This window comes from Clinocottus analis, unplaced genomic scaffold, assembly GCF_023055335.1.
Source record: "Clinocottus analis isolate CAN_PGR_092001 unplaced genomic scaffold, fCliAna1.0.p SCAF_7, whole genome shotgun sequence".
Taxonomy (NCBI): Eukaryota; Metazoa; Chordata; class Actinopteri; order Perciformes; family Cottidae; genus Clinocottus; species Clinocottus analis.
This window is the reverse complement of record NW_027176229.1, coordinates 4,429,061-4,457,017: the sequence shown is the minus strand read 5'-3', so window position 1 is coordinate 4,457,017 and position 27,957 is coordinate 4,429,061. Positions and strand designations below refer to the sequence as shown.

Sequence of the window (27,957 nt, the reverse complement as noted above, 5' to 3'; positions counted from 1 at the left end):
TCCCTTTACAAGAGGATCAAGAAAAAAAATGTGGATAGAACTTGTAAATCTGAAATAGTTAAAGGTAAATATATACGTGTCTATGCATGTGTCTTCACAGGGTAATCTGGCAATTAATAGAATTCATCAAAATCATTAAGACATTTAAAATGAATGTGTATTTGCAGATGCCAGGCATCCGGCCAATGCAGGGTACAGTGACGGTGAGCTGTTCAGGAAGTCCTTCTCTTGTGCACCACATACATCTCACAACCTTCAGCCTTTGGATGAGAGTTTCTTCAGACGCTTGAATTCAGAACAGAAAGTGATTCATTAGATAAATACGGAAAATGTTGAAGATCCTGTCAGCATTTTAATATTGGAACTACAGCAACAAGAAATGTGTGTGTGTGTGTGTGTGTGTGTGTGTGTGTGTGTGTGTGTGTGTGTGTGTGTTACGAGAGAGGGCTGCATGATGACCTCATCCTGGACCACGAACCAGATGTCGGAAGTCAATGTGATTCTTTCATTTGGATTTTGGGTAATTTTAGGAAATAATCTCTGAGGCAAACCCAGTTACACGTTTTGTTTTGTTCACTCTTGACAAGTGAACACCACTTTTATGATTTTTGAAGTGTGAATACAATCAAAACAATCTATTATGTGTCTTTTTTGAGACACGTAAAAGCTTCTAAATTCACCGCAGGGGTGTTTACTGATTACAATATTTTATATCACTGAACAAACCGGTAAAGTATCCTCATCATGTGTTAAACACGGGCCATATTTCAGGTACAAAAACAAAAAGCTATTCAAAAACACGTTTTGGATGCTGCATAGCCAGGATGTCAGAGATGGGAGCAGTGAAGCGGTTTGAGAGTGAGAAACACAAAGACAACAGTTAAAACAGTTTTATTTGAGTTGACCTCTGATTTCGGGGCATTATTTACATCGTGTTAATCTTCGTTTTGAGTTCTGGGGGTTCATTTTAATCCCGCAGCTGCGTATATGGCAAAGTACTGAGAAAAAGAAATAAAAAGAGAAAAGGCTGTGGGCTGACTGCAGAATCAGGGGGCGGGGCATGTTGAGTGACAGTGTACACAGTATTCTACCTGTACAATAATAGTGCTACTATTCACATTCATCTGTACATTAATCCTATTTACAGTGATCACATTAGGGAAAGAGCCAGTACCTGAGGAGTTAGTTCCATAATTAGCTCCTCCCCCACCAATGGAAGCTAAACAACACAGAACAACTGGGCGTGTCCGGGGTCGGCCGATGACCGGCGTGATGAGGCAACCATGTGCAGGCTGCTTCCACTCCAAAACAACAGCAGCACACGTCACACAACACGCCTCCAGATTAATGGGAAACATTGTTCAAACGCTTAGTTGAACTTTGTGTTGACGGCAGAGAGCAGATCAGACGATGTGCTGGAGCCTGAGTCACTGCTGCCGCAGCGCTCGCTGGCCAGAGATTAAAGAAACACTCCTCGTAGGTATGCAGGTGAGCTGGCACCTTCACAAGAGACAAGTCATTCAAATCTTCATCTCCCCTTCTCTCCCAAACACACAAACTATACATGGAAACATATTGGGCAATTCAAATTACCATTGGACAGCACAGAAGATCAAACACCATGAACAAACACACCCACATGTGCAGCATGTCTCCCAAGAAGAAACGGCAACCAATAAATAACAACGGAATAAAAACTCATTAAATAACAATCATTGTCTCCGTTTTGGACCACTGTTCACGTGATCCAGTTATAACTTAAACAGTCAAAGAGTCCATTTTAAAAAATATGTGAAATGCTCGGCTCCTTCTGGTCCTGTAAGCGGCGTCAGGATCCTGTTTCGACCCGTCTTCGCCATGCGATGACCTCACTGTGCCCTCCGCGGCCACAACGCCACCAACAGGCGGTTTCATTGGACCCTTTTTTTTACGGATCCCCCGTTCCACACTAAATCATATCAAACAGGGAACGCGTTAAGGGGGAAACTCTGCGTCTGGTTTCCATATCTTTGATGGAATCTGCTGGATCTCGCTGGGTTGTGAGGCGCCGCAGAGCAGCAGGGTGACAACAAGCAGGCGGAATGAAGGAGCTTTGGATTTGGTACGTTCCAGCAGCTTTGTGTCAGGGGTAAAGTTTGGGGGTGGAGGCTAAGCCTTGTAGCAGTTGCCCTGCGTGGTGAGCGCCAGCTGGCCGTTGGGCGCCACCTCATTGGCCTCGTCCTCGAGGAGGCCGGACACGTCCGCGTTGGGGATGCTGTCGTGGTAGCTGCTGAAGCTGATGTTGTCCTCTTTCAGTTCAATGGTCCAGAAGGGGGCGTTGAGTTTGCGGTTCTGGTACTCTCGGTAGGTGTACACGCCACCGACGAAGCCCAGCAGCACCAGCACCACCAGAATGATGACGGCCAGGATGATGATGTTGAACTGCGTCCAGGAGACCTCGGTCTGGGCCGCCGTGGTGTTGTCAGTGGGGCTCAGGCTGCTCAGCGACGCCTGGGTGGTGGCGGCGGTGCTCAGCGCGGCGCTCGTGTTGTTGCTGGACGTGGAAGCCGGGACGCCTCGGGCCGTGGCGGAGGTCAAAGTGGTGCTGGTGCTCGTGGTGGTGGGCGGGGAAGATGGACTCGACGTTGGGGGAGAAGATGGACTCGGCGTGGGGGGAGAAGATGTGGTCGCAACCGCTGGCGTGGCGAGGAGCCGGGTGGCTGAGGAGAGAGAAGCACATGAACATGTCATCTCACGTCCTCTTGGACAAGGGAAGGATTACTGAAGGCTAGCTGGTTAAACCGCAGGCAAACGTAACCAGTGACACCTGGTGGCAGAAAGATAGAACTACCTCTTAGTGTGGATACGCAGTACCTGCTGTGTGTAAAGTAATATGTGAGATAATATCCAACTATAAGGCATTTATCTCTATGGCGCCTCACAAGAAGAATCACGTCATACACAGAACATGTATGCAAATTTAAAACGGGTTTTAAGAAGTGATCAAACAAAGATGAAACTTATTGTAAAAAGATTAGTCTGTAGAAGTGAGGCACTGACTGAGGAGTCACAGAGGAGTCGAGATGAATACATACTTTTTTTTCACATGCCAACTGCACATATTTTCATGTCGTAAATATAGACTATGATGAAATGAGTGGACAGATTAAGATTAAATTAATATATGACAATGGCTGCTGTCTATTTACTTCTGGATGTTGTCATTGTTAATGTTAGTAGTTCTGATTTACTAATATTTCTGAATTTGTAAGCCTTTATTAATAAGTGAGCTTGATTGACAGCTCCCTGGCTCTGTCAGGTGGTCTCATTAGACGTGTGTCAACCCGACAAAGGTCTGATAAGTTATTAGTTCATTAGTTCACTGTCTGCTAGGGAAAACTGTCATTTATTTCCTTAAAATGGGTTTTGATCCAGAACCAGCACCCTTTTTTCTTTTTACTGTTCTGAGGAGCTCCTTCAACCCCCCACAGTCTGGTCTGGAGGCTGCATGTGTACGACTGCTCCACGATGATCTTCAGTAGTCCTGTTTCCTCACAAAGTAAAATGAAATGTGGCGCATAAAGAGAAGGTAGTGAGCATGGATCGGGACGCTGCTTGGGTCTTACTCGGGCGGGTGCAGTTGTGAGCGCGGGCGTCCCCCGTGAAGCCCGCGGCACAGCGCTGGCACTGGGGCCCGGCGGTGCTGTTGGTGCAGCGGAGGCACTGGCCGGTGTCGGGGTCACAGAGCTGGGGGGGTCCCTGAGGGTCTGCGTTCCCCGTGCAGTCACATGCAACACACAGCCCGGACGCTTTGTAGGAGCCGGCGCTGCACTGCTCACACTGCGGGCCGGCGTACCGGGCAAGGCACTGGTCACACGCCGGGGAGCCACTGGGATCTGCACAGGAACAGGAAGACACACATGAGGCCCAGAAACATCTCAACCAGAACCAGAGACCTTTTCTTTTCTCAAGACAAACACAGATTTGCACCTGATGCAAAGACACGAATCACAAAATATACGCTGCTGGTTTCCAGTGAAGGAGCCAGATGGTTCCTGTCTTGTCTGACTTTTCATCAACAGACGCAATCCTGGAGGGAAATCTTCTGCCAGAGCTTTTTCAACACAACAGAAGAAGAAATATCTACACCAGTGCAGCATGGAGTGAGATGAGTAAATACATCAGATCATTAGGAAAACTAATAAGAGTCAAAATATAAAGAATTGAAGAAGAAAAAATAACATCAGCGTCTGATGGAATAACAATAAAAGTTAATACAAACGCAACTGCTACCACTGCGCCACTAGGTGGCTCCGGATGACAGTGTATATATTTATAGATGAACAGTACGAATGTATGTATTTATATACATATATAGTTCTATTTGAAAGAGGATGGTGTTTATTACGTCTCAGTCTAAATGTGTTTCATCATGTGTGTTGGGGTCGTATCATCCTCATGTCTGGACCAAACTCAGTTCATCATGCATTTGATCTGAATGTGAATCACAGCACAAACAATGTGAAGGACTCTGAGGTGAGAGTCAGATAACGCTCACGCCATCAAATCCTGAAATGAGGGAACATGTGCTGCTGCTCCAGAGGACGACACTGACGAGGCAAAGACCTCTAAAGTGGTTTCCTGTCATCAGTCTGGATACCTTTCTAAAACATGACTGATTTAAACATTTGTACACTGTGGAGCAAACGTAAATAAGCTATGAGGGATGAGTTTTGGTACAATGTGAAAATGAAGGCATCCATCCAGTTATGTCCTCCAGCTCTTCCTGGGGGGTCTCAGGGTGTTCCTAGGCCAGATGGGACATAGAATATCTCTCAGCATGTTTGAGGTCTGCCCAGAGCTCGCCTCTCATAGGAACGCCCCCAGAATACCCCCCACACCCCCCCCAAGAGCCCTGCCTGGGGCTAAGGTGGGACGGCCCCAGTACGGACCAGGGGTACACATGAGAGGTAGACATGAGGGGTACACATGAGGGGTACACATGAGAGGTACACATGAGGGGTACACATGAGGGGTAGACATGAGGGATAGACATGATGGGTAAACATGAGGGGTACACATGAGGGTAAACATGAGGGGTACACATGAGGGTACACATGAGGGTAAACATGAGGGCTAGACATGAGGGGTACACATGAGGGGCACACATGAGGGGTACACATGAGGGGTACACATGATGGGTAGACATGAGGGGTAAACATGAGGGGTAAACATGAGGGGTACACATGAGGAGTACACATGAGGAGTAGACATGAGGGGTACACATGAGGGGTACACATGAGGGGTACACATGAGGGATACACATGAGGGTACACATGAGGGTACACATGAGGGGTAAACATGAGGGGTACACATGAGGGGTACACATGAGGGGTACACATGAGGGATAGACATGAGGGGTACACATGAGGGATACACATGAGGTTCCCCGTGTTAAATGATGTCTACATGGACGGCCTAGATGTTGATCCCCCTCTGGTGGTCATGTGACTCTTGTATTGCAGCACAGCGCAGGCTTCTCCTGATAAGCTTGACTTAACCTCTGCTGCGGGTTCAAAGGTGGTGATGTAACCCGGAGGGAACATGAGCTGCCCGCCCCCTTCCTCCTCCTCCTCCCCTCTGACACACTTAAGAGAGCGAAGGAGGAATTAAAACAGGAAAACAAATATTTGATGAACCTCGGGCTGAACTGAACCAGCCCAGCCAGGAACGATGCGATCATACATGGATGATTTAATATGTGTGACCCACATTCTGAACTGGTGCAATGCTCCACTTCACCTCACTGTGTCATGGAGGTTATTCATGTCCTGCAGCCGGCCTCATCAGCACATTTAGAAAGCATCTCTCCCCGTGTGGCGCAGCGACGCGCCAGTGTGGCATCCTGGCCCTCGTCGCTGTTGCCCGGGCAACCTCTACTCCGAAACATCCTCCGCGGCCACACACTGTTCACATGAGGATCTGGAGCATGCTCCTGATCCGTGCCTCTGGAGCGCAGCTCTCCAGCGGCGGTGATGCCCCTCCCCCGGTCTGCTGCTGCCTGACTGCCACTGAAGTGGCCCAGCTGTGCTCAGGCTGTCCCAGCTCAGCTCAGCCTGGCTCAGCCTGGCTCGTGCCCCTCCCCCTTTCCCTCCCACGCCGCCCCTGGCCGGGCCAAACATAACCCGACAGCCCGAGTGCATGTGTACGTGTTGCCATGCAGACAATGGCGGACCGTCATGTCAGCGCACGGCTGCTGACGATTGGTCCAGGAGGCGAGAGGAGTCAAGTCAGGGATGCTCAGCGGGCAGTTAGCCGAGAGGAGCGGTTCAAAAGCGGTTCAGGTGTGATGTCAGAGCCTGATGGAGTCAAGCCACGCCCCCTCATGGTGGAGCGTTGGAGTTGATCGTCTTCTGGCTGACCACCAGTTAGCACCAACAAACAGCTGTCACAATAATCACCTGTTCGTCCTGTATGTCAAGGTTTGATAAACAATTCATCAGCAACTATTTCCATCATCCAACAACGTCAAACATTTGATTTTTCCAGTTTTTCAAAACAGTTTAACATGATTGGAAGTTTTAAATAAAGTGAGTAATAAAATAATCAGGAGTGGCACCAAATCACCACCTTCATTTTTTGGTTGATATTTTATAGACTTATCTTTTAGCCCCATCTAGTAATACAAATTATGGATAATAATGAGAATAAGCAGTAGTTCCCTCGGCCCATTTAATAGAGGAGTAATGAGAAGCTAATGAACCGAACATGAACTAGGTTACTGGTAACTGGGTCGTCTTTGGGTATAGACATAAAATACACACGTGTGGCTTAAGAGAAACCAGCGTAAACCAAAAGAACGCGTTGAGGCGTACTGACACCAGATCAGTAGATCATCTGTATGCAGAGGTCCTATAAGTATTACTCACACAGAGAATAAGTACAATGAATGGAGTCCAACCAGAAGTTAGTGTCACACTGGTGTCCTCAAGGAAAGGGAAAGGGATCTATCCAGTGGCTTCTGTGTTGTTGCAGAATATAATCTCTGTGGCAAACATGCATGATACTCATACTACATTTACATGTTTGTTTAGCAAGATCATCTCCATGTTGTGACTTTTGAAGGGCGACTGCAATCTCCAGAGGTAAAAAAAAACTAACGTCAGACGACAACTCACCAGGTCACATGACTTCCCACCACCAAGCGTAAGGCGGACTAGCGCCCTTGAGGAGGTTTAGTCACTTGATGGCAACCTAACCTCGTTAGCAACCACTTCTTTGTAAAGAAATGTAAAAGCTTCTCTTAAGCTTGTGTTAACAATAGACCGCATTAAGGCCTTTAAACCAAAACACAAAGACCGTGAGAGGGAACCGGAACTTTTTTCTGTGTTTTTATGACTCATGACTGCAGCACAACTCTGTTCAGGTTCCTGTGCAAACATCCCGTCTCTTAAGAGGCGCCGGCGGTTGTTACTGACGGTGCTGTGTCACTTTAAATGTTGGAACTGTGGAAGGAACGATCTCTCCTTTCCTTTGGCAGGAGATGGTGCCGGTTATCCTTTGCTAGAGGAGACCAGAGAGCGAGCAGTGAAGCACCTTTCCTCAGTGCTCAGTTGTCTTTAGCCACAATGCTCTGGACATGGAGTCACTGAGGCATCCTGGTCCTTTCCCTGTGAGCAACCTTCCTCAGAGCAAAGACCTAACAAGACTGGACCAGAAGAACCCTGCCTGCTCCAATTGATTATGATTGTTTGCATTATGAATCCATCATACCTCCCAGCACAGGCCGACGGTGTACCGATACTTTTCTGTTTTTTCCTGACTTACATCAAATAAGATAATCCTTTATTGGTCCCTCAGTGGGGAGATTACAGGATACACAAAGCTCACGTGGCACCTCAAACATGAGAGTGGACCAGGTCCACCCATTGAGGTTAGTGGAGCCATTTTAAAAATGAAATGTGAGGCTGAACAAAGGTGGTTTATGAATATGGTCGTGACTCAAACCAACAGAGACCTCGTGAGTGTTGGCAGTAGGGCAGCAGCAGCCTGGAGGTGCACACGGGGTCACACAGGAAGGTCACTGCTGAGCTCAGTCAGTCTGGCAAGAGATCCAAACCTTCCAGTTAAGGTTCTGGATTAGCTATTTCCACAACCCAAACATAAATGAATGGTTTTTGCAAGAGCGAGAACACAATTTCTGAAACCAGGCCCCATTTTGTTGAAATATCTCTTACAAAAGCAAACACTCAATTCCAGCTTTGTGTAAAGGAGGCGTGTTTCTGGTTTAGCATCCCTGGCAATAGAACAACGTTAATAGAAACACTTCAATCAAATACTCCATGATGTGTGCAGGGGGAGCCGCACACATGTCCTCAGAGAACACGCAGGGTCACACAGGAAAAACACGCGAGCCCCGCCCCTCTGGCTGTGAGGCAACCGCTCAAACCGCCTCTTTCCTTTGAAAGACACACGAGGTCATATTTAATCACATAGTGCAATTAAGGCCACACCGCCACCGACAGCTTCACGGGGGGGCGGAGCTTCGTCAACTCCTTGATTGACGTGTGGGCGTGAGCACTGACCGGTGTGACAGGTGCCGGTGGAGCTGGAGTTGGAGCAGGGACACGGTGCACAGGCGGCGGTCAGGGCGGCTGCAGGGCCGCGGTGGAAACCCGGCCTGCACTCCTCACAGTTGGGTTCCAGGGTGTTGCCCTCACAGTTCATACACACCCCTGGAAGACGGAACAAAGGGCACGCGGTTAGAGGGACATTTCCTGGATCTGTACACTGTATGACACACAAAGAGAGATAACCTGGTTGCATAAGTCTTAATCACAGCAGGTTGGGCACTGAACTCTTTGTTCTGGTGTGACTAACCGCTTCACTTCAGGACAATATTCTGCTTCTTTCATCTGAAGTTAACTTTTTCATGGAGGAAATGATAGCTACATTCATGCGTTTATACATTTATATCAGAGCAAATATCAAATTATGATAAACTAGTTATTGGGCTTTTAAAATAATGTGCGGACAAATAAACGAGTTACATTTAAAGTGATGTTTCATTTTTGCATATTTGTAGAACACAATCTGTGGATTCAGGTTTAGATGATGTGATCATTTCAGCCGTGCAGAGGAGGGGGAAATACTTTATTAAGCCCACATTTTGTCTGCAAATCTTCTGTTTGTGAAACCTAATGATGAAGCGCTCAAGGACATGCAGCCATCGAGACTTAAGAGTTATTTCTGGCTTTGTATATCACAGAAGTCAGCAAAGTCACAGCATGGTGAACATGTTGTTTAATGGAATAAGTTTCACATTTGCACAAATGTGCATTGTAATTTATGACTGGATTATGAGACCTGGATTAAACTGCACACGTTTTTAAATGGATGTTTGATGTCATAGTTTACCTCAGTTCATCATCCGTTTTTGGAGGCACAAGAGAAATACAACGTTTGTTTCATGAATTGAGGGAAACATGCGGGTAGAAATTGTTTCAAACATTGTAATTTGGGTGAACTATTCCTCTCTATTCCACTTGACAGCAGGAACTCTACACATCTTCCATCGCACCTCATCTGTTCAGTCTGTACTTTGCCCTATAATACTGTTTAAGTGGTTATTATTTCATGCAGATGGTGTTATTTTGGGGTTGTATCTATATGGTTTAATAGACCTAAAGAAAGTCCCTTCGGATAAGATGAATTCCCACAATAAAGTCCAGCCCTCCATTGTCAGCCGCTTATTCAGGTCAGGTCTCGGTGGCAGCAGGCCCAGCAGACCTACCCAGTCTTCCCTCTCACCCGCAACACTTTCCAGCTTATTCTGGGGGACCCTGAGGCGTTCCCATGTCAGCCGGGAGATTTAATCCCTCCAGCGTGTCCTGGGTCTTCCCCGGGGCTTCCTACCAGTTGGACGTGCCTGGAAAACCTCTAATGGGAGGCGTCCAGGAAGCATCCTGATTAGATGCCGAACCACCTCAGCTGACTCCTTTCAACACGGAGGAGTAGCGGCTCGACTCCAAGCTCCCTCCTGATGTCTGAGCTCCTTACGCTATCTCTAAGGCTGAGCCCTACAGAGGAAACTTGTCTCCTGGACCGACCAGTAAATGGAGAGCTCGGCCTTCCGGCTGAGCTCCCTCTTCACCAAGCCCGACCGGTACAGCACATGTTTCACTGCTGCAGCCGCACCGATCCATCTGTCCATCTCACAATAAAGTCTTTCATTATTATTATTATACATCTTTGTGGAGGCGATCCCACTATTGTGCTGTTGGTGGTTTGTGGCTGAGCCTCATGACGATGATCAGAGGTTCCAGACATGACGAAAGCTGTCCACAGACTGCTGAGCTGGCTAAATCTTTGCGTAACGTTGGTTTCATGCACCAACAGAGAAGCCGCTAACAGTTATCTGCTAACCGTTAGCCGCTAACAGAGGCGCCGCTAACAGAGGCGCCGCTAACTGTTCAAGAAGCTGCTGAGAAGTGCAAACCCTGCTGCACATAACAGGACAGAGGAGGAGGGGCGTGACCTGGTTCTCTCCACCAAATGATGGACCTGTGATGAGAAATAACTTCTGTTGATAAAAGATGGCTTTTCTGTTTTTTTCTTTTTGATCAGCTGAAGCCACGTGGACGTCAGGCTTTAAACAAGTGCACTCAAGGGTCAGAGGTGAATAACCTATGTTCATGTGAAAAAAGGCTCTTGATTACAAACTGCTTTTATCTCTGCATTATTTGATTCAGCCTCGATCTCTTGTCCCAGTAGAACAAAGGGTCAGTGCGGGGAGAGCCGTCTCCGTCCTGTTGGAAATGACGCGTCCCCGTCATGTTTGTCTCCGGCCCACAGGGGTTGCACTGTTTAATTAGCATTTGCTCAATGTGTTCTTGTGTACGTGTAGAAGGCCCCGCAGCACTGTGAACACTGAGCCCGGCCCGGCTTCACACTCCATCTGGCCCTGCATTATAACGCTTACATGTGGCGGTGATGATGAGAAGGATAAATCCACCTTAACTCACACAAATGTCTGCTGCTGATCCAGCAGCTTTCCTGGTCTCCACGGTAAATATTTACTCAAGACCAACTGGAGGGTTTCCCGCCTGCCAAAGTCTCTAATTAAACCCTTCAGGGTACAAAGTACCAAGGTGTCAACATGCACTAAGCTCCAGAGGTAAATGTATGGAGAACTTCAGGAACTTTAGACTGGGCGGTTAAGCTTCAGCTTTCTCATGCAGAGTCCATTAGCAGAGGAACTGATGGTGAAAGCAGCAGATACAGCTGGAGAGAGAAATATAGATTTCTGCTGCTGTAATTATACAGATTTAGTGTGATGATCATGTGAGCAGCATGAAAAAGTAGTTATTCGAGATGAAGCTCATGTTATATACTATTGGGAAGTTTAATCTATAACAATTTATACCATGCATATATCATTGTTTATTAGTTGTAATTAATTTCATAAACTGATCACATGTTTGTGGGAAAAGTCCTAATCTGTAAAGTAACTTATCTGTAAGTAGCATGAAATGAAAAAATGTACAAGTATGTATAAACTGCACTTAGGGAGACATATCACGCTCTTCTTTATGTTCATACGTGTATTTTAGGTTTCTACCAGAACACGTTTTCATGTTAAAACACTTTATTTCTCTCTCAGTCTGTCTGAAGAACCTGCATTCACTGTATTCATCTGAATGGCTCCGTCTTAACGCCTGTCTCTTTAAGTTTAGGCCCCTCCTCCCAATACTGGCCAGTCTGCTTTGATTGACTCACAAGGAAAACATGGCACACCTTTGCAAAGGTAGTTGAAATGAGGCTGCATGTGACAGGAAGGGCAGCCAGATGGGAACGGTTTCCCGATGCAGGCACTTCTAACAAACTGAATGTCACCATTTGTGGGCTGGAACTCCAGATATCAAACGTATGAGCACAAGCACCAGAGGCCTCCTCATCCTACGTCCCCTTTAAGTAGCTCTGACCTACTTTACACCACTTATTGGAGAGATGCTCTCCTTGGATGTGAACCCAGGATGTGTTATCTTCTCGACGCTGCTCATTGGCAACTTCACAACAAAATAAAAGCAACTCTGAGCTTCAATGCAGGACACAAACGGGAGGTAATGTGTATGTTGCTTCATGTTTATGATTCCTGTGACTCATACTGAACACATTGGTGCCTCAGACTCACCGGACTGTGGGTGGCAGTAGCTGCTGTGGTTGTGACACTGGCAGGGCCGGCAGCCCGTGCTGCTGAAGTGGAAGAAACCCGGGTGGCATTCATCACACTTTGGTCCGTACACTCCCGTCTTGCACACACATATCCCTGAGCTGAAAGGAGAACAGAAGAGAAGCTGTCAGACAACACGGTCTCAGACCAACAGATCAAAACAGCGAGCAACACATGTGATGTCATCGGACGGAAGTCCAGCCTGTTGATTTTCTGCTTTTTAGAGCTCTGTTCCAGGTATGAAGCATCACACGGCTCCATCCATGGTGAAGCCTGTTTGTCTTTATGTCTGTAAAGGATCGGTCCACCAAATCCTCCAAAAAAATGGCGGATTCTTAAATTAGTGCGTCATCCAAAGACAATGTTGCAAAGTGCGTACTGGATAATACACAAACCATGACGTGCAAGTTTCCTTTGTACTTTATAGATAAGAAACCGCCAGGAGCCCTCTTTAGCTTGGTCAGAGGGCTCCTGAGGAGCTACAGGGTTAACGCAACCGACTACAATGTTAAAAAGGTGCATCTGTAATATTTACTCAGCCCCATTTTAACCATGTAAGTGAGCAATGTGAGGAATTACTTCTACAGCATAGCGATGGCAGCGGGATGACATAGAAAGTACTCTGAAATGCACCATCTGTGTCCCCGTCACATGAAGCGACAGGAAGAAAGCCGCTCCAGTGATTCTCATTAGCAGCTCCAGTGAATTCAACTCACACTAACACGGGTCGAGTGCTTTTTGTCATTCATGTGCTTGTGTTGGTTACGGATCGCTTTTAGCCGTCTAAACGGTTACTGTTGCCATTAAACTGCATGTTTGTCTTTGCCACGCTTATTGGTTTAGAGCCCCTTTTCTTATAGTGCAATATACGGTTCATGCTAGTTTAAATGTCTGGAATGTGTGTGTTGTTTTATGTGGCAACAGAGATGCACTCTGCACTCATTTAGTTTACAGTTTTAAAAAAAACATTTTCTAGTGAAATACATTTTTTTACACTTTCAAATTGCGATGAGTATCTGCATCGGCATTTCAACTTGTGTGTTTTACAGGTAGACTGCTCTCAGCTGAGATGATCAGTGAAGAGCTCCTCAGCAATAATGCACACATCACCGTGTTTTATTTGCTGTGTGTCTTCTTCAGGTTGATCTGAACCCTCATCCTCTCTGGCTGTTAAACCCAGTGGAGACATGCTCATTTATACATGAGGGAACAGCGAGGTGCAGTGAGGCTTCACTTCTTCCCAGGGAGGAATCCTCCATGGCTCTCTGATCTCGAGGTTATCTCCTCAAAGTACAGCACCAAGTCAAGTCTGATCAGCCCTCCAACCCAGACAATGGACTCAGAACATAATCTGAGGACAATGACTTCAAAACAATTGAAGCAAATCAAGAGTGACTGGCAGCACTTTGCATGAGCGTGGGTCTACACAATCTGGGCTTTGTTAAAACCACTGCACTCAATGCAAATGAGGAGGCCCACGGCCAGGCTTAGTGGGGCATCAACACACACACACACACGTGCACACGCACGCACGCACGCACACACACACACGCTGCTTCATATGACCCTAATGCAGTCAGTCAGAGAGATAATGTACAACTGTCCCAGAGACAGGGAGCAGCAACTCTCACTCTCACTGAAGTGCTTGATTTTAAAATGCACTCGAAATATAAAATCCAGATGATTATTCGGGACCAGGTCAGTTTAGCAATTTAGAGCCTCCAGGGGAGGATGCGGCGTACCTCAGCCCCTGTGTTGGGCCGTCATTACTGGAAACCTTAACTTGAATATTTGACAGATCCCTATTCAACAATTAAATTAAAATGTTATAGCAAATTTGGACATTAGCGCAACTTTGATTTGTTTAACTCCACCATGAATAAATGCCTGTAAACTTTCTGTTATGCAGTTTTGTTGCACTGTAATTTAATTTAAAATACTCTGACATTGGACATACTTTGTTTGTGAAGGTTTTTTTATACACTGATGTATTGTGACCTGAACCTGAACTGATGCTAATGCAGCCGTTAAGCTAGCCGCTTCAGGAGCCTAAGCCACGCCCCCAGCTGCCAGTAGCTCCACACAGGAAGCTGCAAGCAAGAAGTGTAATTTATTAATAACGTGCCCAAGCCATTATCTAGTTTATTTATCATCTTAAATAATCGCCGTGGGCCATTTTGAAGTCGGTGCCAACGCGGTCTGGACACAGAACGCCTCCATCTTTGTTGACAACTCGAAGCCTTTTGTGAAAAAGAAAGGACGCTGCAGGACGCTGCAGCAGCTTGTGGATGCGGGTTTCTTCACCTGCATCGAAGGCTCCTGTGACCAGAGGAGAAGCTTCCACGTGTCCAGCTAGGCCCACGACACGATGATGATGATGATGATGATGATGTACCTTATATATATAAAAGTCTAAAATATTGACAGAGAAGCTGTCTATGAATCTTACTGTTGTATCGTAACTGATCTTCAATAAACAGCTTTTCAAGGAGTGAATAATACCATCATAGAATATCTGTTTGAATATTCTTATAGAAATATATATTATGATAATGTAAATTCCCTAGAGAAGGGGTAGACAGATCCTTATGTACAGAGCTGAGGCTTGGGGCATGCAGCAGCCAGTAATCCCTGCCGGGTTAAGGGGTGTTGTAGCTGGGTGTGACCCCCCTGCTCTCAGACCTGCATGCAAAGTAGGTCAGTGTGACAGGCGACGAGCTTAACCCCGTTCTGCCCATCGGCTACAACATGTGTCGGATAACAGCGGAGCTCCCTGCAGAAGAGACGTGATCCCTGGTTACATTACCAAGAGCAACATCACAATAACATATCAGCACAACACTGAGCCGGTTCAGTTGCATTGCCGGCTGAGCAGTCACGGCCTGACGGGCGTGCGGGCAGGTCTTGTGATCGGTTCTCCGCGGTCCCGACACAGGCGCGGACACGTCCACATAGTTTTGAGACAACAGGCCGACATTCCAACCAGTGATCACACCATGAAATATGATCTGTTTTGTCATCATCATCATGATTTATGGGCGGAGCTTGGTGAAACATTACATACAGTGCCGGTAACCGGGCTGGAGTCACGCTAGAGAAACGATGGCGAGGTGATGAAAAACTACAAAGATGTTTTTTCAAAAGGCTTTTTAACATCTGAGCCGGTCAGAGGTCACGGCTCATTATGTGTCGACTACACTACATGTAGTGAGAGATGCCTAGCTTAGTACACACACTGGATGCAAAGGGGGACTGCTAAGTGGAGTTAATTCTTCCAACAAGTTCAAACCCGTCCAATTTACAGGTTGTATCTCGCCAGCGTGTCATCATCATTATGATATGTTCTTTTGACAGTAGAGCTTTAACAGAGGTCAAACCTTCTGTGGGATCATTACACATATCCCGTGTTAGCTTGCTCCGTGTGCTCACGGGGGACTTCAGCAGGACTACTTCCTCTTCTTATTCAGTCTACGTAGCAAACTACTTTTCCAAAATGTCTCACTATTCCTTGACGGCGGAGTGAAGGCATGTTTAACTGTTAAAAGCCAGAAAGTGAATTTACAAAACGTGGCCGAATAGCTACGAGGCCTTGAATCAATCTGTCCATCTGTGTCTGACCCCGATGGGGCGGTGCGGTGGTGCCCCGGGTCGGATGTGGCCATTAGTCCGGACTCGGGCACGTGGCTCTGCGGTCCACTGCCGCTGCGTGGCGACAGCAGGATGATCGGGTCCTCAAACGCACAAATGAAAACAGGTCACAGTGTAGTTTTAACACTGGGAACCAGTGCTCATACATGATCCAGTCAGACCCACAGTGGGAGTAAGAATACATCGATGGCCATGACGCTTCCACTGCAGTGACATACGATGCAGAGGCGGAAACATCTGCACCCACAATCAATATTTCATTACAGACTGTGAGGCTTTCCATACCATATCGTAAAAAGGAAAGCCTTACAGGCAAAGGCCCAAAGGAGCTGACCCAAATACCGGGCTGACACTTGTTATGACAGAGTTAAGTGGTTAATATTGAGGGATCACATGGTTTACGATGCAGCGAACAAGCGGAGGAATCTCATTCAGGTTCTTCCGAACATTAAATAAGGATGCGGTTACATTTCCTTTAATCATAGGGATAATCCTCATTAATTCACGCGTCAAAGGCGCCATCAGCTGTGACTGCCGCATGAGAGCCGTGGTGATGAGCGACTTCATCCTGTACTCAGGTCGACATTACTGCACTACACATTAAGATACTAGTTGTTTGCTGCTTTAAAAATGTTCCAACTATTGAGCTGAGGACCTTTAACAAGTGCTGGACTACCATGGCACTCTGCACATGGCCCCCAGGGGATGCATCCTAATGACATTTACATTGAGCCCTAATATCGAGAAACAATTACAATGTGTCCAATACCTGAAACAATTTATGAAACGAGCTGTTCACACCAAAGAACAAACCCGTGTGTTCAAGCTCTGACTTCTAATTGGTTCCTGGTGTTTTCACAGGAGCATTCTGGGTGCAGATGATTGACAGTTTAGCAAACACACACACACAGGCTGTTGGATGACGTGTCTAATGGAGATAACAGAGTGTTAAAGGAGTTCAAACGTAGTGTAAAGCAGGCAATGTGTTTATGGTTCATCCGCCTCATCAATGGATCAGCTACATGAGTTAGTGCTTTCAGTGACATCACAAGTAGCAGTAGTTATGCCTCTTTGAAAGCAAATAACTGTAGCGTGGAGATAACAAGAGCTTTGCCAGATGCTCAGTACATTTCCCCTCTGGCACCGTCGTGAACGTTGAACCTGAAATGTTGCTCTGGTGGCCGTTTACATTCGATGTCCCCACTGGAACCTCTGTCGTTAAATAACCTCAACTCCTTATTTCAACACTGAGTTGTATTGATAAGTGAATAAAGTCTGAGCTATAGGCAGAGGAAACTAGAGGAAGGCTTGACTCAGAACGTCTCGTGGCTCCTGTGCATTCGGCTTCTTTGAGATTATGAGAACAAATTGATCTTCTGGGCATTTCTACTTCATGACCGAATGAGTCTGCACAGTGTTCCACGAGGGAGAGAGAGAGAGGGTTTTGCTCTTTGATTGTGACGTTAACGTTGATGTTTTAGATAGCTGAAAATAAATATTCTGGAAATATCTCCTCGTGATGTCACGTCATCTATATTTGTCCAGCGAGCCAGACAAATGCACAACAACAGAGACTTCATATGCGTGTCAGAGAGAGGGAGTCGTCATAACTCAATCCATGCACAAATACACATCTCGGGTTTTCAAATCGAAAGCAAGCTTTTAAGATGGGAGCTCTTTAAGCTCTTTATTCTACTGTAGTTCATAGTGGAGCAGCGGATCATACAAGTCAGAGTTCGAATCGGATGGGCTTTTAGAGATCTCTGATCACGTTTTTTGCCGCTGATAGTAATCTCCAATATCTATTTATGTTGTTTTCAAAACATCTCCTTCAAGCAACTTTATTTACACTGTGGTGGTTAACGCTGAACTGCGTTATTAATCTGTGTTTCCTGTGTGTGCCGAGCCGTGAGGGGGATCAGTCACACTGCTCGTAGTTATATTGCTGCCTCAACACCACAGGAAACACTTTCCAACAACTCAGAGTTGTGTGATTGTTTGAGCTCAGCTGGCTGTCAGTCAGCTCGCAGGCGCCTGGAAGGAACCTGCTGCTATTGAGAGTCCATCAGCGCTCCTGACGTCACAGCTGGTTGTAAATGAGAACGCTGTGAAGAAAGCACACTGGCCCATTATTTCCTATGACATGAGGAACCCGCAGCTAAAGGGCAATGATACGTGCAGCTAAAGGCTGAAGGCTGCTCTCCTGGTCCCGTGACCCTGCAGTCCTCTGCCTCACGGCAATGTGCACGATGGGTCTGGGGAAAGATCCAATGAATGAAACGCTACAGTTTCAAGAGACCTGCTTCTGTTCAACCGTCCAGTTGATTGAAAGCAAACCTTTGGATTACAGTCTAAAAAGAAATGATCAGTCAGCTGATCACTTACGGGAGCTACACGATATTCTGTAAAGATGTTTCCATATTCAATTCCACGCATCAAAAACCGCCTACTTCAACATGTGCATACTAGTCTGTGAATGGAAACATGGCTAGTGAAAGATATGTAAACCTGTTTCAACATGACAAGGTCCAACATGTCCAACACTCCTTAAGGAATGGGTTCCCAGTGTGGAACCTGGACCTCATCCAACACCTTTGGGTGGAACTGGAACACCAACGGCGTGCCAGACCTTTCACCTAACATCAGGGGTTGATAATCCCTGAAAGGTCCCCCCCCCCACCCTCACAATCCCCTCTAACATCCAAAGGCATCTAGTTAAATACAGCCTTCAATCAGCAAGATCTAGTTTGCATCATGAGTCAAACCATTTACTTCTTTACACATGTTGAGTTGCAAAAGCTATACCTTTAAACCTTCAATTACATTAGAAACACTTTGAAATACTCCTAACATATTGTACACATATTGTACATAACAAATCAACCTAAACACATAGCTTTACATAATCAATTTACCCCCTTGTGTGGACTAACCCTGTGACGTCACAGCTAACACCACTCAGTGTATAACAGGGAGGAAATGGCTGAGTGCCTCCTTCTTTAGACTCTGAAGCATATGGTGGAAATAGCAAGTAACAAAAGATTGTGATAACGTCATAAAATGCCACACCGCATCAATTGTGGAGAGTTCTCACCCACAGATCTGTGAAACTGAGGTTCACCACAAAGAATCACACAAAAACCTGATTTTAAATCTTGTGTCTACCAGAGATGTGTTCATTAAGGGCGAGGGAAGAAGTCATTCAGCATGGAAAAAAGCTTAAAACACGACTAATCCAGTTAAGAAATCTAAGATGATTAAGACCAAGCGGCTGATGAATCCACTAACGACTGAGAAGTCGCCCTCATTGTAATGTCCACTTACTTCTGGCCACGTTGGGCCTCATGTCTGGTGGTCCTTGCTGTTATAGTTCTTGGCTGAGCCACAGTATCCAAAGTAGATTGTGGACCGTTAACAATGAAACAGATGAGCTGGAAAGTTTCTGTGTTGATGATACACTGACTGGCTCCTGACATCCACAAGTGTGTCTCCCCACCCAGCATCTGTCTGGTGAAATGCTGTCTGCAGCTGGTTGGCTCTATGCAAAATCACTGGATTATTGCTTCCCTGTTCCTTGTCATTGCATGGAGTTCCCGTAGCTGTGGACACAACTAAAGCCCTGTGACTGGCTCATTACTTAATGGGAAAGATACTCGAGTGCTGGGGGGTAGGAAAAGCTGGCTTATCTGTGTAACTGGCGGTGATAAGCTCCTGAAGGGGACCCTTGGCTAGCGGGGCTAGCAGTGGCCTGGCCGGGCTCAGACTGTCTGAGAAGGCCTGTATTAGGTGCGTCACTGTGAGGCAGCTGCCTGCACCTTCACCTACATCCCATTGAACCGCAGACAGCGTTTCAGGCTTCACGAACAGGAAAAGGACATTCTGTGTTTCCAGTGCTGGACTGCACCTATGAGGTTTGGGCTTATGTAAGCTCCACTGTGACGTATTCCTTCCAGAGCATGACAACACAAATCCTCCACACATTGGACTCGAGCGTTTGAAAAGCTGCAGCATTGCTTTTCATGGTCAGGGGCAGAACGTAGAGTCGCTATTTTTACCTCGTTCCCAACCCACACACGCAGCTTCTTTTCAAGTCACAGCTCCTGTGACTTGTGGAGAAAACTGCATCAGGGTCTGCCGTGTGCTTTCTGGCTTGGATTTAGAGGAGTAAGCCGGGTCTGGAGTTCATTTTGCTGCCTTCAGGGAGGCCTGCGGGATCACGGCTTCGCTTCATCGCCAGAATAAGGATTCTGCAGGGCTATTGTGTTATGAACATCACGTCTGAGCCCAGAACATCTGGTCTCAGTCTTGTTGAGATAACAAATACTCATTCACAGCACACAGTCTGTTTGGCCTTGGTAGACCACAGCACTGCTGCTAAAGATAGTCCGTCTTTAAGAAGCTGCAGACGCATCACATATCTTCCAGAGCCTTTGTAATGAAAACCCAGTGCACATATACAACAGACTATATAAATATGAGAGATACCTGAAAATATTCAGTAAGGCTCAAAATAAATCTCAACAGTCTGACAAACAGGATTTGTTTCCAAGTTTAGATCACAGTGACATCATTAGCGGTCTTCTGCAAAAGGCTGTGGTGGGCTGCCAGTCCAAATGGCTGCTTCCCGGTTATTGAAGGATAGGTGAACACGTCGGGTGCTCTGTGTTGTCCCCTTATGGACAGGAAGACCTGCTTGTTGAGCAAACTGAAGTCCAAGTGCAACCAGTGTCTAGGGTCAGAAGCATTATTCCAGTAAAACACTCCAAACCCACTAGAGAAATACATCAATGTGCTATGTGTGAGCTACCATAACCATTTTGATATCTATAAATGCCTTATTCTAACTTCATATCATCTTAATCTATGTTTGGCAACAGTTTAGTTATCTCCATCCAATCACATGACTTTTCAGCAAATGTGAACGAGACCCACATGCAACTACTACACAGCTAATGCTAGTGCTAATGCTAGTGCAGCTGGAATAGCAATACCGGCTGGTTTGAAATATAATCAAACAAGAGGAACTTGCTTCTCAAAAAGACAAGTCCTTTTCCCTCAAAGACAAGAGTTTGTTATCAATCTCATTTGTCGTCAGATTTTATTGAAAGTTGTGGCGGGTTAGGCCGTCAGGACCAAGCTTTACTCGTTTTCATGTGGCGCATAGATGTATTACTACCATAATAAGTTATGTTAGTCCACTTACACCCACTGGTTATTAGCCTTTTTGTATTCATGTTTCAGGCCACCAAAGGAATACAAGTCCATATTCACACTTCAGCCTCCATCTCCTCAATCCAATGTGTTTCTGCCGAGATGACCACTTTCCAGCCAATCACAGAGCTTCGGTATGTTGACTGAACAAACAAACATGTCCAACATGGCTGACCTGTCACAGAGGTGGTTCACTGCGCCGAAGGAGTCGCAGGCGCAGGGCAGGCAGCCGCTGGTGCCGTTGGTGAAGTGTCCCTCCTCGCAGTCCTCGCACTGCAGGCCGCTGTAGCCCGACAGACAGGAACACTGACCGGTCCTCCGGTCACACTCGTCCGGATCCAAAATGCCCTCAACGCCACTGCTGCAGTTACAAAGGGCCTCTGGAAAGATGGGAGGAGATACATGCAGTGAGAAATACAATACATTTACATTTGTGTTATGCAGTTTTTATGCAGAGAGATTTTGCTCTTTTCTTTTAAAGTTAAAGTCTATTTTCAGATTTTTAATAATGCTTGTTATTACAACACCAAATTAACACCAAAGAAGAAGAGGGTGATTTTGTTTCCCTAGTAGCAGCAGTGGAAGCTCTACCATCCCCAGAAGAGGAAGTGGTGGAACAACCCACCGAACCCTGGGAAACCAACGCACCGTGTCCTGTGTTGTTGGAGGTTCTAGGTTCGAGGGGAATTGTCTTGGGGATGGCGGCACCAACAATAATGGCGCAAATAAAATTCTATTGGCGCTTCAATTGAAGTCATCTACCAGGGAGACTTCACTCGGCTCAGCATTCAGCAGTTGGAATGCGTTTCACATGAGACTCAATCGCTGCAATTCATTTCCCTTTAACTGAACACAGAAACCTGAAACATTGCTCACAGTTCCTGTTTTGGGGCGATATCCTAGCTGGTTTACCATCGGCCTTTGACTTTTCAGAACAGAAACGGAGATACACCGTGTTTGGAAATGGAGAAGTCATTGTGCTTCTGTAAAGTACCAGAGAACACTATCATACTAGAAACTTGTTTACAAATTACAATATGTTCAATGTTATCACTTTAATTGTGACATAAACTCTTCCGGGGCTGAGTGCAGGGGCATCTCATTGGACGGTGGGCGAGTGTGACTATAGCCAAGAGCATGAGCACAGGAGCTCTACGAGCCTTCACTAACTCACTGAAAGATGTAAAAACAGCATAGAACCCTGAGATCAGAGCATAGAACCCTGAGGTCAGAGCATAGAACCATGAGATCAGAGCATAGAACCATGAGATCAGAGCATAGAACCATGAGATCAGAGCATAGAACCATGAGATCAGAGCACAGAACCATGAGATCAGAGCATAGAACCCTGAGATCAGAGCATAGAAGCCTGAGGTCTGAGCATAGAACCCTGAGATCAGAGCATAGAACCCTGAGGTCCGAGCATAGAACCATGAGATCAGAGCATAGAACCCTGAGGTCCGAGCATAGAACCATGAGGTCAGAGCATAGAACCATGAGATCAGAGCATAGAATCATGAGGTCAGAGCATAGAATCATGAGATCAGAGCATAGAACCCTGAGGTCAGAGCATAGAACCATGAGGTCAGAGCATAGAATCATGAGATCAGAGCATAGAACCATGAGATCAGAGCATGGAACCATGAGGTCAGAGCATAGAACCATGAGGTCAGAGCATAGAATCATGAGATCAGAGCATAGAACCCTGAGGTCAGAGCATAGAACCATGAGGTCAGAGCATAGAATCATGAGATCAGAGCATAGAACCCTGAGGTCAGAGCATAGAACCATGAGGTCAGAGCATAGAACCATGAGGTCAGAGCATAGAACCATGAGGTCAGAGCATAGAATCATGAGATCAGATCATAGAACCCTGAGGTCAGAGCATAGAACCATGAGGTCAGAGCATAGAATCATGAGATCAGAGCATAGAACCCTGAGGTCAGAGCATAGAACCATGAGGTCAGAGCATAGAACCATGAGGTCAGAGCATAGAACCATGAGGTCATGTTTCTGATTATCATCTTTTGAATCAATTATTTTGTCAAATTACAATAAAACAAGTCACTTCTAGATTACACTGAGTTGTGTTTCATAAACTATTGTCTGCTTGTTCTTATGATCAGATTATAATCTGCATATAAACCATAACAAAATAAAGGAATACGACACTTTAGTGAGAACGTATTTAATTCAGCATGTTTGTTCTCTCTGTGAAAAATACCTTGTTTCACTTTCACATTCCTTCTTTCATTTCTATTCTATTTAATTTCTGGTAATAAAGTAAAATATGAACCAGGTTGGTTATGTTGTTATGACAACACTCCTCATGGATTCTCCTTCCCATCTTTCCTTGAGCCTGTGACGTTTTCCACAAAAGTCAAGGACAAGTGTTTGGGAAAAGACAGGAAGGACAGCCAGATGGGAACATTTTCCTGATCAAGGCACTTCTAGCAATCTGAATGTCACCATTTGTGGGCTGGAACTCCAGATATCAAACGTATGAGCACAAGCACCAGAGGCCTCCTCATCATACGTCCTCTGTCATGCTTTACAAAGGTCCACACAGGCATGGGCTCTGCCTTACACTACTTCATGTCATGTTTTATGATGACTTCACCTCATGAAAATGTGAGTCTCAGACAAAGTTAGCAACCTGGTAAAGTGAGTCCAGCTGAGGGGTTTACCAGTTCAAACTGGTGCGCTCAAAGAAACCAGAGGATACGATGGCAGACATGTGGATGACCCCGTAGAGTTAGAGTGGCTATCTATTATTCATCTGATCAGGTTAGGTGTGTCTCCACGCTGTACTCAGCAGTCAGACAGATGATAAGAGCTGTGAGGGCAAAACAAAAACGCTGCTCACGGACGTATGCTACAGGTAGCACACAAAACCTCAGCCAGCAGTTTGACGAAGCCGGAAGGACAGCTGAGTGTGAAAGCGCCACACTCAGAATAATCTCCTCTTTCACTGGTGCTTGGACTTATAAAACCGAGAGAGGCCTATGATAATGAAAGCCTGTGGAGTCGAGCACCAGGCCCGCCGCCCCGTCCACTGAAGAACTGTCGGCCTCGATCAGGCCTGAGAATGCGTGAGCTCGGGTGAATGCGTATCACCTCACACCACCATAGGTGTGGGATAGGGGCCACGTGGGAGGTCTGCAGGGCCACACAACAGGTTTGATGTGGATTGGACTGGACCTGTGTGTAGTCGGGAGAGAAGGGGGGGGGGGAAGTGAGTTCAGCTGTTCGACGCCCTGCCAGCGGTGCCGGTGTTCAGACCTGCTCGGAACGAGTCCCGAACAGAAGTCCTCTCTCGCCCCGGTTCGCTGCTCCGTCTGCCGCTGCAGAGGAAACCGCAGCGGAGGAAACTGTAATTTGGGTTTGGGGTTTGGGCGTCAAACCACGTGATCCGCTTCAGTAAGTACAGAGACTGTTGAAGGAAGGAGAGCGCGTCAAAACACACCTCGCGTCTGCCCTGACAGAGAATGTGTGTTGGCAGCGGGCGGGGCGGGGCGGGGCGTCGGACAGGTGACGGCTTTGTTGATGTGCTTTACTGCGAGCGGCCTTCACCTAGAACAATAAAGGCTGCTGAGATTACTGTAGGGGCTTTCAATGAGTATGCTAAGCGAGGCTTGATGTGTGAGGAACAAGACTTCTTTTGGACTTCGGGGGCCAAAAAAAACGCTAACAAATAACACCGACAGATTCACGCCGCCATTTTATCTCAAGTCGTCTGCAATACGGACGCAAAAAAATACTAACTTTAGTATGTATGGATGGATTAGTCGGACTCGGCTTTCTTGATTGCTCTATATAACGCTCGTCACAGTTTCCTGATGCCAAACGTTTTCTTATTGCGCGTTAGTCCGAACCCTAAACATATAACGTTCCCTGTCACATGAGACAAAGAAAAGCAGCTAATCTTCACAACCGAGCAGCTGGAAACCACATTGGGCATTTTTGCAAGTAAAAGAAAGAATTAATCGACTAAATAAAACATTGAAAAAAATGCCAAATGTAAACTGTTGAGAAGGATGTAAGCACCAAATCCAATATATCATTAAAATCTATTCACGAGCCTCAGAGCAGACAGAATATTCCTCTGAACATCTGGATCTCTTTAACCGGCCACTCGCGACGAGGAACACCACGGAGATCAATCAGAACCTCGTCCCGCTTCAACATTACAACCAGCAAGTTATGCTCACAGCCTCCTCTGTGGGATGAATGCTGGCAGTAAGGCAGGACACAGCGGGGGGAACAAAGGGTCACTGTAAAAACTCGACAGGACTGGACCCGCTGTCAGGGCCAGCAGTCAGAATATGGAGGAAGACGGGCGTTATGTCTGGTTTGAAGTTAGCATTTTCTGGGAAGAAATATATATTGCAAGCATTATGTTGCCAGCTGTGGCCGTTTGTAAATGCAGGAGGTGAATTTTCTAAATTAAACTTGAATCTGGTTTTAATAAATTGCACTTCATATACATTACACATCCTAGAGTGACACGACCCGTCTTGGCACCGAAACCAATATTTGACCATTTCTGCATGCTCTGTTTGTTACATCTTAATATCAGATTTATAATCCTAATACTTGCAGTGGACCAATCCAACCCGCTGGGTTAATACATGTAGTTTAGGAGGAATGAACAGAGGGAACAATATGGCCTCTCCCACCCATCAAAGAACCCTCTGGACGCCCCCACAGAGAACAACACGTCCACATGGAGACCTGGTGAGGAGGGGCTCCTCTGGCAGCTCATTCTAGCCTGCTTGGCCATTTTGGCTGCACGGCCTTGTTCTGTGTCTCCATGCAAACAACAATAGAGGATGAGGGGAGCAGCTCCTGAGCCCCTCATCATCACACCCGTCTGCTGGAGCACAAAAGGACCCAGGTCTGCACTGACGGATCGGATCACTGACTGAACAACAACAGGGACCCCCCCGCCCCCCCCTCCACACACACACACACACACACACACACACACACACACACACACACACACACACACACACACACACACACACACACACACAGTAATATGTGGCACTCTCGTCCGGTAATTAACGTGCTCTGGAGTACTGGGCTGACCCGGAGTGCATGAGCCTGGGATCAGGTCTGCAGGGTCCAGCGGGCCCGTGTGCAGCCCGGTGCTCTGCGTCAAAGCCCGGGCCCTCCTGCTCTCTGGCAGTCCAAACAGACACGGGTGTCTCCTCCTTCACAGACTCCTTATCGGAATATGAATATGCAAAGGAAACACCACGCAGCTCATCGTTACTCCTCGGGGTCCGGGACTCACCTTGACTCTCTACGGAGGTACCGGACGGGCCGGCACCATCTGCGGTCCAGGCGTCGTTGGCTGTGCGCTGGGACACCATGGTCTGGGACACCATGGTCTGCAGCCGTTTCTCCGGAGCAAAGAGGGATGTTTGTGCATCGGTGGATCGTTTGCCGGTTGACCTGGGACCCGGCGCTGTTATTTGTTCCCTGACGGCGGGGATTAGTCCGGTGTCCGGGGCCGCGGCTGGAGGCTGGAAGGTGGCTGCGGTGATGGCGCGAGCGGTGGTGGTCGGGCCGGCAGAAACAATGGCAGGCGACGATGTGAGCTCGATTAAAGGCCCGAGAGTGAGCCGGCTCCCGGGGACAGGACGAGGCAGGTCGGTGCGGAAGGTCTCCCAGGTGTCGGAGGCTGAGCCGGGCTTCCCGGAGAGAGGCGACGCATCGTAGGGACTGATGCGGGGAGCGGCGTCAGAAAACCCGATATATACATACAAAATAAATAGCAGAGCCGGAGATATGTACATCATTAAGGACGTGAACCTCATATTCACTTTCAGCTCTCCATTAAGCCGCAGTAGTGGTCTCTCTCAGACCCTTCCCTGAATGGACGCGTACTCCACCATTGATGTCCCCGGCGGCGTACGCTGCTGTGAGCTGCCCTCTGAACCACATCTCCGCCTGCTCTGCAGCCTACCACGGCCCTGACGGACGGGCTCCTCAGCCAATGGGAGCGCTGCAAGAGTGTCTTAAGGGCGCTCGTTAGCTCGCTGGTTGGACAGACACAGACACCCTGCGGAACACAATATGTCGTAAATGATACAACGTCTGAAGATTATCTGAACATAAAACATTTGGTTGCATTGAGTGAGCAGCTTGAGGAAGTATATTTGGTAAAGATGGAATGATGTTAGTCATCATCATTGTGTGCACGTGACTGACAACTCCACCGCTGCACGGGGCTGGAGGAGAGTCCGCTCCGCGAAGCCTCCATCACCTTTGTCTGGGCTCGAGGACACATTCACATTCCTGCATCACTCATTCAATCAAGTCATACACTCTCATTCACGGGTCGATTGAATAGGAAAAACCCTCTTTTATTTATTTAGTAAAGTCCTATAATATACACATACACACACCCACCCACACACACATACACGTTTTTTGAGTGAACACCGAGCAGAGCCTGTATGAGGAGACCAGAGTGAAAGTTGACCTTTCTACCAGTAGGTGGCGGTAGAGTACTGTATGAGGAGATGCAAAGTATCTCTGTTGTGTGTTTACCATTTCTACATGTAAATGTTTACCTGAGTAAATTCACTTATCTGCGTTATTTATACAGACGTATTTAATTAATGCTGTTGATTTTTTTCTTTCTTAACACTGAACACCCTGAGGTGACAATTTTAGGATTGCACAAAAAACGTGGCTGACTAGTGGCAAGCGCACAGTACACAGCCGACTTGCCGCATGGGTGCACCTCACTCGGGCTGCTTTTAGCCGCACACAGGTGTACTAAACTGCGAGAGTCGTTCCACCACGCGAGTATTGGCCTAACGAGGGGTACCAGAGGTACTTTGTATCGTGCTTAATGCCAGCGAGTGTGT

At 46.8% G+C, this 27,957-nt stretch overlaps 1 protein-coding gene across 1 annotated transcript; it reads right to left on the bottom strand.

Moving 5' to 3' along the window:
• Positions 1-894: 894 nt before the first annotated feature.
• Positions 895-27,018, bottom strand: si:ch211-158d24.2 (multiple epidermal growth factor-like domains protein 9). Its single transcript, XM_068566579.1, has 6 exons — positions 26,373-27,018; positions 21,246-21,450; positions 12,173-12,312; positions 8,565-8,714; positions 3,606-3,875; positions 895-2,699 (listed from the first exon to the last, which is right to left on the bottom strand). Exons 1-6 carry the CDS (start codon positions 26,896-26,898, stop codon positions 2,149-2,151), a joined length of 1,842 nt encoding a protein of 613 aa, XP_068422680.1. The 5' UTR covers positions 26,899-27,018; the 3' UTR covers positions 895-2,148.
• Between the last annotated feature and the right edge of the window lie 939 nt (positions 27,019-27,957).